General features: G+C 43.6%; 1 protein-coding gene across 4 annotated transcripts in view; it reads left to right on the forward strand.

The window, feature by feature from the left end:
* Window positions 1–2,219: 2,219 nt before the first annotated feature.
* Window positions 2,220–16,153, forward strand: part of LOC121319927 (C-Jun-amino-terminal kinase-interacting protein 2-like) — a 54,090-nt gene continuing 40,156 nt past the window's right edge. For 2 of the 4 annotated variants that reach the window (XM_041257897.1, XM_041257898.1), the window contains exon 1: window positions 2,220–2,640. In XM_041257897.1, coding sequence (XP_041113831.1) covers window positions 2,576–2,640 — 65 coding nt within the window. In that variant the 5' untranslated portion in view covers window positions 2,220–2,575. The remainder of the gene's footprint in view (window positions 2,641–16,153) is intronic. The other 2 variants (XM_041257899.1, XM_041257900.1) reach the window with 1 other exon arrangement.

Below are 16,153 nucleotides of genomic sequence, written 5' to 3' on the forward strand. Positions count from 1 at the left end.
GCAAATGTTAAATTAGGTTACACTTAGGTTAGTGCATTCTGCAAAAATCCTGTCAGCTGAATTGTATTGACTATAACTAAAAAGAAAATTAGCTTTATAAATAGACACGTTTGGCAAAACTGTTTGTCTAATTTTAACTATTTGTTAAGTTTCTTTTCCATTCTACAGGTACTGAATGTCTTTGGGTTATGGGTAAACTGACACCTTATTAACTCTGTCCAGTGCTGAAAGAGTTCTGTACGTTGCATTTTATAAACTCATCACAACCCAATCGTATTGCATACTGGGCTGTGTCCCAGTTACAGAAAAAACATGACTTGTACAAAAATTGGTGCCCTAAGTTCGCTATTTTGTTGTAATTGACCATACAGTATATTACGTTTATATCGACACAAATAGCCCAAATATGCTGGTAACCAGATTAACAAGGGCGTGGAAAGACCTGCAGTAAGACGGGTCCTTTGTCTTCTAAGCCCTTGTTGGCTGTTTTAAGTGTAGAGTGTGCAGAATATACCCAAACCCACGTGCAGTGTTCCTTTTTTTAATGTAAAAAATAATTAAAAGAAATTGTGTTCCGAGAGTAATATCAACCCATAACAAACCCCCTTTCATTTACATATGCTTTGCTTGTTCAACAAGAATGAGAATAGCAGTATTTAACTGCCTGTTTCTTCTGTTCTAAACTCCACTGTACACATGCAGTTTTAATTCTAACTTTGCTTGAGTCAAAGCCTTTACTTCAGGTGAGTTAATAAACAACTGCAGTAGATGCATTCTCCAGATTTCTAATGTCATACATGTATAACACCTGCAGGTGGTGCTAAACGATGGACAAAGCCTGGAGGAAGGACAATCTATTGCTCAAAAACTGATGGAAGAACTGGGGGTGAAAAAAGAGGACCTCATCATTGGTGCATACGTGGATCTTTTACTGGCAGAAATAAAATAATAGTGGCTCTTCGTGCCGTGTCAGTGGTCATTATCAGGAAACTCTTGCTTGAAGTGTTTTTGTTTTATTACCAGTAGTGTCTACTGATGTTTTTGGTGTCTTTCATTAAAATAAACTTTCAAACTTATTTGACTTAATCTTTGTAAAATTATGGAAATATGAAAATAAGGATAGTCTAACAAATGTAATAGTTAACAAAATACACTTGATTCTCAGTAGAGGTCAGTATTGTAAGTCAGTAGTTTTTCTCCACTGTGATACATATGATATTTAAATGTTGCTAATATTATTATTATGAAATGTGTTATTACAATGTGGGTGATGTAATGAACAGCATGCCTATGCGTTCTATTAGTTACACAACTACAAGCTGCAATCTGCTGTGATAAACCACGACGGGATTGTTTTTTAGAGCTGTTTACAGCACGACGGAATCACCCTGGATCGCATAAATTATGTGTTTGTAGTTACCCGGCATTGTTAATAACATAACTGGTATATTTAATGTTTCGCTGTTAAAAGGTGTTTACAGCCCATTAACGAAAACGGAATAGTCACCCCGCGGGTGACCAGGTAAACGTTAGGTTGAACAAATTCAGCACCTCTCTTCCTGGACAGGTCTTGACTACTCCATACATTTTCAATTTGGTTTGTCAAATCAGTAATTTAAACATGTACAGATGCTATACTATTACAAACGAGTGTATCTGAACTCATGACAAATGTGCATCAAGTGTCTCGATAATATGCGGACAGTAAAGTCTATACAAGTAAAGTATAGTTTAAGTGTTTTAGCTTTACGAAATATCCAAACACCTGGGGCTGGCATGAAGTTAGCCAGAGTGATGGATGTTTGGTACTGGCACAGAACAAGCAAAGGCGAACACAATGACACAACCTCAAATCCCCCGACCAACGTGTGACAACGTGTTATAGAGGTTCCTCTAATTAAGTCATGTGGACCAGCCTGCTGTCCTTCACATTTTGTGTTCGTGGACTAAAGTATTATATTCCAAAATAATAATAAAACAAATATGTGGGATAAATTAGAATTTTCAATGACAAATAGTAATCGGCAAGTTGTAATAATCCCAGTACGAGACGGATAAGGGTGTGTGTAGCCTACTGTTTTAAACTGGTATCTATGATTTTCCGCAGTGCTGTTTCCTGAACCCGGTTGCAATGCTTTAGCAGCTCTGTAACACTACTTGCTGTACGTATTGCCGGAGGAGCTGTGTGTTTCGACTGTGCGTCCTTTTCAGACGAGAGAGGCTGCGCTTGCGTTTTTCTGCCACTGTTGCTATATGCATTCCAAAGCTCTGGTACCATGTAGCTCAAGATCATTGCAGGTGTGTCTGTGTGCTGCGCATGGTTCCTGGACACCGGGAAAAAACACGCACATTGGCTTTAAAATCCTTTATCTTGTATTTTAATCGTAGCTTCTTTGGATTTATGATCTCGCTTATCTGTATGTTTTAGTTCATTTTGTTAGTTACATCCGCAGTGTCGCCACGGGAAAAATAAAAATAAAAAATCTTCGCTGATCATCCCCTGATCCCGTTTGCCTTTGAATGGGCTGTGCTTTGTGATTATCTGCAGTCACTTTAGAGTCATTTCTGGAAGAAGATGGCGGACAGGGCTGAGATGTTTTCTCTCTCCACCTTTCATTCCCTGTCTCCTCCGGGCTGTAGGTAAGACGACACAAACACAGAATGATTTCCAATATACAAAGGATTTAAGAGAATTGCACACGGTGTCTGCTGAGTCCAGAGTCGCCAAACCTACCATAGAGGGGTCTAGAGAATGTCATTTGCTGGCGATTTCAGGTACCGTTAGGTACCGTTATGATAGATCTCCTTAGTATGGTGCATAGAGACCATAAGCAAGGACTAAAGCATGTGCCATTTAAAAAATAACTAATTACCATAAACATTTACATATTTTTGTTTATACAAGCAGTCATTTTTCTTTATTAACAAACATAGCTATATGAACAATAAAGACATTGTGTATGTATGTGGAATATTAGTTAATGACTTAAAGACTGAAGTACATGTATTTGTTTTTGTGTTTCTACAATTCTGCGATGTTGCATTGCTGCTGGGATTTTAGACGTGCTTGCTTCATCGAGGCCCACGCCCTGCTGGATACAAACAAACATGAACCCTCCAGTGCCGATTTACTTATTTATTTCGTGAAGGAGAATAATCCGGTGCTGGCGAGAACGATTTTTCCATCTCATCAGTATCGCGCTATATATTTGTACATTCTTGATTACATTCATTATGGAAAATAATACAGCATTGCGTTATAATTGTGTAAGACTGCGTTGGCATCCTTATTAAAGTAAGCACTAGCAACTTTACATATGGAATTAACATTTCCAGTGTTTAAAGATATTACATATATTATTATACTTTATAAGGAAAATGAATGCTTTTTAACATTAACAATTCAAATCAAATATATGTTTGTTTCCATGTTCCATGTGATGTTCTGGATCAAGTAATGAACTATTAGCTGGTGGGGATTCCTAGACAGGATAAAAGCAAAGGATTTACAGGCGCCTCAACCAAAAATCAAATCAGTGATAATATTCTGATTTACCTCAGCGTCCTGACAAGCAAAGCATCAAGCAAAAAATCAAGCAAGTCTGACAGCACAGCTCAGAGGGGAAGCTAAAGGGCAGAGAGGCCATGAAGGGCACTAGATAAAAGGGGCAAAGTCAACAAGGTCACATTAAACACATTACAGAGTTAGACTGCAAGTCAGAAAGAGGGGCATCCTTCATTACCTTCCCACTGACTTATTTGTCTGTCAGAAGCAGATGCCATCTCTGATTTACCGGACTATTAGACTGCTTTTACGGTTTCAGAAACCATTATCTTAAGATCAGAGAGGGCCACCCAGGTTAAAAGATTAGAGGCAGAATTTCAAGATGATTTCAATAAATATAATTGTTTTTGGAATTCACAGCACTTATTTTTACATTCAGCTTGGAAATAAGAACAGATGTAATTTCACTATTTTCTCATATAGCAGAGCTGTTATATCATAAACAGTCACTTTGCTAGCTTCTCCCGTGCCAAAGTCCTTCAGCCCTGCCCTAGAATAGCCACTTTGTATGGAGCAATTCATCGTGACCATACAGTCCTGTACAATAATTATAGTTGTTGTATGTGGATACAATTCCACCAGGAAATAGACTGCAGACAGCAGACCTAATTTCACAGTATTTAGATAGAAATGTTTCTCAGTAACTAACAACCTGAGCTGATGTAGGTGACCCAAAAGTGAATGGGCACATATCCCAATTCACTGAGCCACCCGGCACATGTTTTGTAATTACTGTGTGTGTGTTTGCTCTTTTGGGAACAGGCCTTCGGGGAACCTCCGATATATTGAATGAAAGATTGTGAAGGGAAATGAGCTCACTACTGCATGATGTCATTGTTTAAGGCATAAAATAACTACTTTGCGCTATAAACTGACTTATCCATCTTAGTGCTGTAGTTCATATGGAAATGCATTTAAAATACTGTAACTTTGGTGAGATTGTGAAGTGATCAAATATCAGGCAGTTTAAATGTAACAAGAGTGGGATTCAATTTTATGATTCAGAATGTGCACCTCTCACACACAGTATAATGTGGTATGACGGAGATGAGCTCTATTTTGACATAGTTCCTCTGTGCACAGCAGTTTTTGGCAGTTTGCTGATGGTGACAAAATACAGCTTAAATAATACGATGGACACATAGAATTTTGCATTGAAAAATATAAATAAATAAGTAAATATAATAGATAACTGCTGCTCAGCCCTTCCTTTCACAGGAGTAATCTGTTCTCTCTGTCACCAAGGAACATTTCCAATTGAGACAGCTGACATATGGCAACTCTCCACTGCTATCCTTACATGTACATGAGTTTACAGCTGACTGATCTAAATTCTCAAAACACATAAAAAAAAAAAACTGTATATAAATATGAAAAGCCCGCTGAACAAGTTACACATGCTACTTGTCAGACTAATCGATTAATCAAAGTTATGATCAATTGCTTATTTAACAGATTTGACAATTGGATTGTGCAGCTATACAGTATTTGCATGTGTTTTTCATGACTTTGGTATTTTATTTATCTAAATGAAGCTTTCGATTAACTGAGATCCAAAACTCCTTTTCCATTTCCAGTGTGTGCTGGTGAGATGTATACCTCTGTGGGAAATGGTTCCTCTTCAACATTCATTAAAAGCTTAGAAAAGGAAAAAAGCAAAGTTAGTTTCTGAAGATGACTTGTGATTGTAGATTGTGATTATATTTATAAAGCTGTTTAAATTAACTCTTTTGAAGACACCTCGGTTAGTAAATGCTAACATAATATACTTTCTTTCAAGTTACATGCAAGATGTATTTCAACTTCATGATTTTTTTTTTGTCCTTGAAGTGATTGCTTCTGGGGTACCAGTTGTACTGTCGCTCCTTCCCCCATTTCATTAGATTGGAATCTGCTGGTAAATGGTTGATTTTTTGTTAATGGGAAGCTTGGTGTCATATTTCTCAGCAGCTGTTTCAGCTGTAACTTAGATGAGTCTATTAGTGCTCAAGAATACTGAGCATCTGTGATCAAATTTGAAATAGAGCATTACAAACTGTTACGCTGAAGGATTTTCTTGGGTTAGCGTGTTCCTGGCAGCATAGTCCATCAGAGCAATTGGCAAATCTTTCCCTTTTCAGAAAAAAAAAACTGTTTCACAAATGTGGTAATGATGAATGCATGACATTTTTTTTTAATCTCTGCAGATATTGTGGGATGACTTGTAGGATGCAGAATAAGATACTGCCAATGTGACCAGGTTCAATAGAAAAGGCAGCAATAAACAATGGCAGCGGACATCTTGTTAATTAAGGAGAGGATCATTAAAACCATGCAAGTGGTAGCAACAGACTGCAGTTAAAAATGTGTTTAAATTGCATACCCAGTTCATCTATTTAAAAATACAGTATAAAACACGTTTTTTATCACTTCAGATTTATTTGAAAGTGATGGCAGATGGTATGGTATAGTAAGCAAACATGTTAAATTTGCAGACGACACAAAAGTAGGAGGAGTGGCAAACACTGTTGCAGCAGCAAAGGCCATTCAAAATGATCTAGACAAGATTCAGAACTGGGCAGACACATGGCAAATGACATTTAATAGAGAAAAGTGTAAGGTACTGCACGCAGGAAATAAAAATGTACATTATAAATATCATATGGGAGATACTGAAATTGGAGCAGGAATCTATGAAAAAGACCTAGGAGTTTTTGTTGACTCAGAAATGTCTTCATCTAGACAATGTGGGGAAGCTATAAAAAAAGCTAACAAGATGCTCAGATACATTGTGAAAAGTGTTGAATTTAAATCAAGGGAAGTAATGTTAAAACTGTACAATGCACTAGTAAGACCTCTTCTTGAATATTGTGTGCAGTTCTGGTCACCTCGCTATAAAAAAGATATTGCTGCTCTAGAAAGAGTGCAAAGAAGAGCGACCAGAATTATTCCGGGCTTAAAAGGCATGTCATATGCAGACAGGCTAAAAGAATTGAATCTGTTCAGTCTTGAACAAAGAAGACTATGTGGCGACCTAATTCAAGCATTCAAAATTCTAAAAGGTATTGACAGTGTCGACCCAAGGGACTTTTTCAGCCTGAAAAAAGAAACAAGGACCAGGGGTCACAAATGGAGTTTAGACAAAGGGGCATTCAGAACAGAAAATAGGAGGCACTTTTTTACACAGAGAATTGTGAGGGTCTGGAATCAACTCCCCAGTAATGTTGTTGAAGCTGACACCCTGGGATCCTTCAAGAAGCTGCTTGATGAGATTCTGGGATCAATAAGCTACTAACAACCAAACGAGCAAGATGGGCCGAATGGCCTCCTCTCGTTTGTAAACTTTCTTATGTTCTTATGTTCTTATGTATGTGTTTGCATGTATGAGATTCAAATCTAAAAGTACGCTTTGAGATAGTGATTGAGTTTGAACCTGGGTTTCCTTTTTCTTTCCTATACTCATTATAATATTATAACCACAATAATAAAACAGTATTACCTTTGTTAAAAGAATATTCATTTTACAAAAGTAAAACCTAACAGCTGACATTACGTCAGTGCTGTGCGCCAGTTTGCCACCTCCTCCCCAGCCTCCGCCTGCTTTTCGGCTTTGTCTAACGGGGGAAGGCAGCTATCCTGCCCATGGCTTCTCTACGTTCATCCTCTCCACTTATCTGCAAGCTAAATAATGGGCAGGGATACCTCGAAAAGGCGAGGCCAAAGGCCAAAGAATGTTGTGTGAAGATATGTATAATGCAGTAATGTTGTCTAGTGTACGCTTTAATTAATAATATATTCCTGACAGAACCTGAATGATCCCTGCCATTCTGGGACCACCGAACTCGACCAGATTCAAACTCAGGTCCCCATAGGTGACTTGCTTAAGAAGCTTCAATGAGCCCCTGCATCACAAGTACACTATTTTTATGGTGGCTACTTTAAAAATATTTAGCTATTCCTTTTACAAGTAATGCAGTCATCAGTTATATTTGCATGACAGATTGGGTGTTTTGAAAGTGGTAGTACTGAGCACCTCTAATGTTTGCATCGATAATTGGCTTTATTGTCATCTAATAATATGTGACCAACAGCATTTTCTTTTACCTTTCTAGTGTATACCTTAGCAGACACATGATTGCCCCCAAGGTGTTCAAAGTACTGCAAAAATCAATCAGATTGTGTTATTAATTATTGATAAAGATGAAGTGCTGTGGGGGATGTCAGTTGGACAGAAGTCAATTAAATTATTGTAGAAAAAGATGACTGGATTTTCATGACATGACTGGAAAACTAGGGGCCAAGGTAAAATAAGTTGCTCCCAATCTATGAGGCAACAAATTACAACAATTAAGGAAGGTTGTTAATCCTCCATGATTACATATCATAGATACGTGAAACACTACAGATAATAATATAAAAGCATATTAACAGCTTTACTTTATAAACATTGAGCCTGGTTAATGTACATTGTTATGCTGCAGTTTACCATATATTCCAGTTTGTAGTTCACAGCATCAGTCTTTAGTCAGTCTTTAGCTGATAACTGTCCTTTTCTATGTTTTCAGTTTCATGTGTTGAAACCTTGCTATGATGTTACAATGGTATACTTGTCAGAATTGCTTATAGTTATCTGGACAGTGCCAGATATCTGAATGGCGCAATATTACTGAATTGTCCTTGTCTCGATTGTTGTTGAAAGATGCTGAGCTCCAGTTGAGCTGACAGGCCGTGATTGGCTGATTCGGCAGTTGCGGGTACAGGACTGGTTGCTTTCTTTGGTGGAAAGTATTGATTGGTTGGTTCTGGTGGATAATGAAATACACACAGACCAAGTCTTTGTGTGGTATTTGCTGTCATTATGGCAAGTCAAAATGAAAAAGCTGGCACGTGCGGATTGATTTTAAGTTTGAGTCACAGTGAATGCTGCGATGTTCCAGCATCTACTGTCTGATAGAAGCCAGCTTGACCTGGAAGCTGATTGGCTGATGATTCTGAATTTTCTTATACCAAATATTACACTAATTCTTAAATACAGTAAAACAGAGATGTACAGAACTTGACTATGAATGTGGGGCAAATGTAACTGAAAATGTTCTTTCTGTCAAAGTTGTATAACATCTAATAAATAAAGACATTTGCTGTATTTAAGTTTTAATTAAAATGTTAATTAAAGTGAATTTTATTAAGGCTGAGGCAATGCCTAATTTTTCACTATTGATATATCGTTCTCCAAAAAAGCCGATGCATCGATTCATCGACCTTATGAAAGGGTAAAAAAAAAAAAAAACGCAGTGATACAGGTGGAGCTGTGGATTACTGTGGATTACTATGCATATTAAATTGATTACATCAGTCAAAGCAAAATAAAAATAAAAAGTTTAAATCCATAACCAGTCAGAGTAACAACCAACCAAGACAAAAACTATGCAGAACCTTTTAATAAAACACAAAACAGTAGCAGCAGTGCATTTCTAAAACACAGGTATAAAAGACAATATTTCCCATTTTTATCCCTGTCCAATAATATTGTTTATATTTCAAAATAGTTATATGCAATGCAGCGTGTAAAAATGGTTCCATTGCTCCCTGCATCCTCTTTTTAAAAACAAAAAGAAAACAAATTCCGTGGCGGTCCAATGTAGTGTACCAGCAGACTAGCTAACACTGTCGTTTACGTGAAGATCATCTAAAACATGACAATTTCAATGGAAGTGCCTGAGAATTAGCACAAGTATTTTTTTTTTTAACTTTGTTAATCTGAAACAATTACACTGGAAAAATAATATAACTATGTTGATGCAATATGTAAAAATGCAGATGCTATAGTTGAAAACACAGATTTTGAGACGGTATGCTTTTTGAGTGGGGGATGGAGAGGGGGCTGGGGGGTGATGCTGGGAAGCTAGAATCACTGTCGAGCCCTATTGAGGTGTTGTGGGCTAGTCGACAAAACACTGATGATGAAAGGTGACCACTTGAAGACCCCAGAGATGTACCCTACTTTGCTCAATCCAGACAGTTATCATGCTGATGCACTGATGAGACCGCACTGTTGTTGTTCAACAGAGCCAGCATAACATTTCCTTTGTTAAAACCCTTAACACAAAAATGATGCACTGGCTTGACTATCGATACAGTGCATCAATACATCGATGTCTCTCCTCAGCTTTAAATTATTTTGCTGCTGTTTTGCTGTTCACCTCAGATTCATGTTAAGGACATTTCACTGTAGTAGGTAAATCTTTTTGATGCTGAAAAAAGAATTGGCCACTGCAATATAAAATTGCAGGCAGTGAGTACAGAGGCAGAAAGTGGGTTTATCAGGAATATATCCTGCAACTTGGAGACACAGTATATGTGTGAAACAGGGGTTCCAGAATTTGAATGACAACATTTATCACACAAGCACAGAGACAAATACAACAAGGGACTAGGACAAGTGCGTTTTACTACCCTTACAGTTACTGAGGTATTGCGTGGAAAAAGCAAAGCAAAAGTGTAGTATATTAGGGTAGATCACAGTAAAATCATGGTAAAGCACTGTGACAAAGTGCCCGCCCCTGTGTATATTATCTGTTATGTGTTGCATGTGGTGTGTTTAAATGTTGGTGTATAGACATTGGTACACGGGATATAAACGGGTCTGTGTAACACGAGTGTTTAAAATGTATATGTGTATTTAGGCATGAGGATTGCACAGCACTTCACATGCAAGTAAAATGTAATAATATGTGAGCACGGGGAATTGCACTTTATTAATTCACGTGCTGGGATTCAAGTGAATAATTAATTAGTAATTGAATCCCAGCACAACAGTATATATAGATGCACTTTTTCACATACTCGCGGTTGGGTGTTCGGTGAGTGGAGAACGGGATAGGAGACAGAGGTAAAAATAATAATAATAATAATAATAATAATAATAATAATAATAATAATAATAATAATAATAGTAATAAATATCTGCTCACCGTGTTTGTCTGTATTGTCTGTTTTGTTAGTCTGTTTATTTTGGCGAATGTGCCGTGGCCTGTGTTTTTGTTTGTTCCAACCGTTTATTTTCTGTGTCTGTTCACTCATTAAATGCTGAGCGAGACCATTCACTCAGCTCCACCAAACTCCACCTCTCTCTCTTTGTTTATTTTCCTGCTTCTGGTCTGACGCCACCCACTCCGGCCGTCTTTGTGACACGTGTTGTCCTACGTGGGATTAACAGCACCTCCAAGCGTCAGACCAGAGCAGGAACCGCAATTTGTTGTTTAAAAAAAAAAAAAAAAAAAAAAAAAACCAACACACAATAACAAAAACAAATTTAAAAAATGGGATGGGAGGAAGAAAGGCAGCCATGTCGTGATCGCCAGGAGGAGGTAAAGGAAGGAGGGGCTCCATGGTGTGCCTCCTGCCTGGAATATGGACACCTCCGGGAAGTTTGCCCCTTTGAAGACCCCCTCTTTTTGAATGCCCTCGATCAGGGAAAGGTGGAGGATGTGGAGGAGTGGCTTCGCCTGAAGGCCACGAAACCAGTCCACCACCAGGAGCTGCCTCTGCCTCCTCCGACCGCAGTTTCGGGTCCAAAAACAAAAAAAAACAAAAACAACAACAAAAAAAAATAAAGAAATGGAAGGCTGGAACTGGAGACATGGCTTCCAGGATCTGGAGGACTTCCTCTGTGGTCTGGAGGACCAAGGCTGGTGCCTTGCCTGTGGGGAGTTCGGGCACCCGGTGGTGCGCTGCCCCTACCAAGAGGGAGAGGAGGAACTGGCACAGGAGAGGAAGGTGAGGAGGAGGCAGAGAAGGGGGAAGAGGAAGGCAGAGCATCCACCACTCCCCCATCTCCACCAGCAGAGGAAGAGTTCCTGCTGGTTTTGCCGCCAGAGGGAGAGAAGCTGTCTCCAGCACCAGAGGGAGAGGAGCCATTGCTGCCGTCTCCAGCACCAGAGGGAGAGGTTCCGCCTCTGTCTCCAGAGCAGGAGGAAGAGCCACACCAGTATCCCTGCAAATGAGGGAGAGCCGCACCAGTCCCCTGCAAGTGAGGGAGAGCTGCACCAGTCCCCTGTAACAAGGGGAGACTACATGCCGCTCCCACCTCCACCGCCAGGAGACTACACGCCACTCCCACCTCCACCGGCAGGTGCAGAGCAGCAGGAGCTGCCTCTGCCTCCGCCACCTCCACCGGCAGGCGCAGAGCAGCAGGAGCTGCCTCTGCCTCCGCCACCTTCACTGGCAGGAGACTACACGCCTCCGCCACCTCCATCGGCAGGAGCAGAGCAACAGGAGCTGCCTCTGCCTCCGCCACCTCCATCGGCAGGAGCAGAGCAGCAGGAGCTGCCTCTGCCTCCTCCACCAGCAGAGGGTGAATGCCTGCTGGGTCCCCATCCCCCAGCAGAGGGTGAATGCCTGCTGGGTCCCCGTCCCCCAGCAGAGGGTGAATGCCTGCTGGTATCACTTCCCCCACCAGCAGAGGGTGAATGCCTGCTGGTATCACTTCCCCCACCAGCAGAGGGTGAATGCCTGCTGGTAGCACTTCCCCCACCAGCAGAGGGTGAATGCCTGCTGGTATCACTTCCCCCACCAGCAGAGGGTGAATGCCTGCTGGTATCACTTCCCACACCATCACGAGGAGAGGAGCTGGAGCTTCCTCTGCCTCCACCTCCATCAGGGGGAGAGGAGCAGGAGCTGCCTCTCCCTGCACCAGAAGGACCAGGACTAGATGCTGGCAGTCCTCAGCAGCCCTTGCATAGGCTGCTGAGGGATGCACGGGGAAGAACCTCCTGGCCGCAGTGGCCGAAAAGAGGGCCAATACCCGCCCCCCAGCTAGTCCTGACTCCCTGCCTCGCTTCGCCCAAGGATGCCTGCCTCGCTTTGCCCAAGGATGCCTGCCTCGCTTCGCCCAAGGATGCCTGCCTGGCATCACCTGGGGTTGCCCGCCGCTCCGCATTGCCTGGGGCTGCCTGTTGCTCTGCATCACAGCAGGAAGTACAGTGGCCGGAACTCCACCAAGGGGAGCTGCCAGCCATGAAGAAGGGGGAGGAGATCTGGAGACCACCAACCCCAGCAGCAGTTTCGCTGCCGGAGAAGGGGGAGGAGGTCTGGAGACCACCAACCCCAGCAGCAGTTTCGCTGCTGGAGAAGGGGGAGGAGGTCTGGAGACCTGCTCCCACTGCAGTTTCTTCCCTGCTGGAAGAACGGGGGTCGGAGCCCCACCAAGGGGAGCTGACGGCTCTGAAGAAGGGGGGAGGTCAAGAGACCACCCTCCAAGCAGCCTTTCCTCTGCCAGGACTACCCTGGCAGGAGAATGCCACCCCGCTGTCAGCATTACGACCTGTGGGCCCCTGGAAGCCTCCGGTCCTGGCCAAGAACTTTGGGCGGGACTTTTGGGCTTTGCACAGGGGGGGGTATATGTGACAAAGTTCCCTCCCCTGTGTATATTATCTGTTATGTGTTGCATGTGGTGTGTTTAAATGTTGGTGTATAGACATTGGTACACGGGATATAAACGGGTCTGTGTAACACGAGTGTTTAAAATGTATATTTGTATTTAGGCACGAGGATTGCACAGCACTTCACATGCAAGTAAAATGTAATAATATGTGAGCACGGGGAATTGCACTTTATTAATTCACGTGCTGGGATTCAAGTGAATAATTAATTAGTAATTGAATCCCAGCACAACAGTATATATAGATGCACGTTTTCACATACTCGCGGTTGGGTGTTCGGTGAGTGGAGAACGGGATAGGAGACAGAGGTAAAAATAATAATAATAATAATAATAATAATAATAATAATAATAATAATAGTAGTTAAATATCTGCTCACCGTGTTTGTCTGTATAGTCCGTTTTGTTAGTCTGTTTATTTTGGCGAATGTGCCGTGTCCTGTGTTTTTGTTTGTTACAACCGTTTATTTTCTGTGTTCTGTTCACTCATTAAATGCTGAGCGAGACCATTCGCTCAGCTCCACCAAACTCCACCTCTCTCTCTGTTTATTTTCCTGCTTCTGGTCTGACGCCACCCACTCCGGCCGTCTTTGTGACACGTGGTGTCATCGTGGGATTAACAGCACCTCCAAGCGTCAGACCAGAGCAGGAACCGCAATTTGTTGTTTAAAAAAAAAAAAAAAAAAAAAAACCAACACACAAATAACCAAAAAAAAAAAAACAAATTTAAAAAATGGGATGGGAGGAAGAAAGGCAGCCATGTCGTGATCGCCAGGAGGAGTTAAAGGAAGGAGGGGCTCCATGGTGTGCCTCCTGCATGGAGTATGGGCACCTCCGGGAAGTTTGCCCCTATGAAGACCCCCTCTTTTTGAAGGCCCTCGATCAGGGAAAGGTGGAGGATGTGGAGGAGTGGCTTCGCCTGAAGGCCACGAAACCAGTCCACCACCAGGAGCTGCCTCTGCCTCCTCCGACCGCAGTTTCGGGTCCAAAAACAAAAAAAAAAAAAAAACAACAACAAAAAAAAAAAAAAATAAGAAATGGAAGGCTGGAACTGGAGACATGGCTTCCAGGATCTGGAGGACTTCCTCTGTGGTCTGGAGGACCAAGGCTGGTGCCTTGCCTGTGGGGAGTTCGGGCACCCGGTGGTGCGCTGCCCCTACCAAGAGGGAGAGGAGGAACTGGCACAGGAGAGGAAGGTGAGGAGGAGGCAGAGAAGGGGGAAGAGGAAGGCAGAGCATCCACCACTCCCATCTCCACCAGCAGAGGAAGAGTTCCTGCTGGTTTTGCCGCCAGAGGGAGAGAAGCTGTCTCCAGCACCAGAGGGAGAGGAGCCATTGCTGCCGTCTCCAGCACCAGAGGGAGAGGTTCCGCCTCTGTCTCCAGAGCAGGAGGAAGAGCCACACCAGTCCCCCTGCAAAGTGAGGGAGAGCCGCACCAGTCCCCTGCAAGTGAGGGAGAGCTGCACCAGTCCCCTGTAACAAGGGGAGACTACATGCCGCTCCCACCTCCACCGCCAGGAGACTACACGCCACTCCCACCTCCACCGGCAGGTGCAGAGCAGCAGGAGCTGCCTCTGCCTCCGCCACCTCCACCGGCAGGCGCAGAGCAGCAGGAGCTGCCTCTGCCTCCGCCACCTTCATTGGCAGGAGACTACACGCCTCCACCACCTCCATCGGCAGGAGCAGAGCAACAGGAGCTGCCTCTGCCTTCGCCACCTCCATCGGCAGGAGCAGAGCAGCAGGAGCTGCCTCTGCCTCCTCCACCAGCAGAGGGTGAATGCCTGCTTGGTCCCCATCCCCCAGCAGAGGGTGAATGCCTGCTGGGTCCCCGTCCCCCAGCAGAGGGTGAATGCCTGCTGGTATCACTTCCCCCACCAGCAGAGGGTGAATGCCTGCTGGTATCACTTCCCCCACCAGCAGAGGGTGAATGCCTGCTGGTATCACTTCCCCCACCAGCAGAGGGTGAATGCCTGCTGGTATCACTTCCCACACCATCACGAGGAGAGGAGCTGGAGCTTCCTCTGCCTCCACCTCCATCAGGGGGAGAGGAGCAGGAGCTGCCTCTCCCTGCACCAGAAGGACCAGGACTAGATGCTGGCAGTCCTCAGCAGCCCTTGCATAGGCTGCTGAGGGAAGCACGGGGAAGAACCTCCCGGCTGCAGTGGCCGAGAAGAGGGCCAACACCCGCACCCCAGCTTGTCCTGACTCCCTGCCTCGCTTCGCCCAAGGATGCCTGCCTCGCTTTGCCCAAGGATGCCTGCCTCGCTTCGCCCAAGGATGCCTGCCTGGCATCACCTGGGGTTGCCCGCCGCTCCGCATTGCCTGGGGCTGCCTGTTGCTCTGCATCACAGCAGGAAGTACAGTGGCCGGAACTCCACCAAGGGGAGCTGCCAGCCATGAAGAAGGGGGAGGAGATCTGGAGACCACCAACCCCAGCAGCAGTTTCGCTGCCGGAGAAGGGGGAGGAGGTCTGGAGACCACCAACCCCAGCAGCAGTTTCGCTGCCGGAGATCGTGGGGGAGGTCAGGAGACCTGCTCCCACTGCAGTTTCTTCCCTGCTGGAAGAACGGGGGTCGGAGCCCCACCAAGGGGAGCTGACGGCTCTGAAGAAGGGGGGAGGTCAAGAGACCACCCTCCAAGCAGCCTTTCCTCTGCCAGGACTACCCTGGCAGGAGAATGCCACCCCGCTGTCAGCATTACGACCTGTGGGCCCCTGGAAGCCTCCGGTCCTGGCCAAGAACTTTGGGCGGGACTTTTGGGCTTTGCACAGGGGGGGGTATATGTGACAAAGTTCCCTCCCCTGTGTATATTATCTGTTATGTGTTGCATGTGGTGTGTTTAAATGTTGGTGTATAGACATTGGTACACGGGATATAAACGGGTCTGTGTAACACGAGTGTTTAAAATGTATATGTGTATTTAGGCACGAGGATTGCACAGCACTTCACATGCAAGTAAAATGTAATAATATGTGAGCATGGGGAATTGCACTTTATTAATTCACGTGCTGGGATTCAAGTGAATAATTAATTAGTAATTGAATCCCAGCACAACAGTATATATAGATGCACTTTTTCACATACTCGCGGTTGGGTGTTCGGTGAGTGAAGAACGGGATAGGAGACGGAGGTAAAAATAATAATAATAATAGTAGATAAATATCATTAAATA

Source organism: Polyodon spathula, chromosome 8 (genome assembly GCF_017654505.1).
Source record: "Polyodon spathula isolate WHYD16114869_AA chromosome 8, ASM1765450v1, whole genome shotgun sequence".
Lineage (NCBI taxonomy): Eukaryota > Metazoa > Chordata > Actinopteri > Acipenseriformes > Polyodontidae > Polyodon > Polyodon spathula.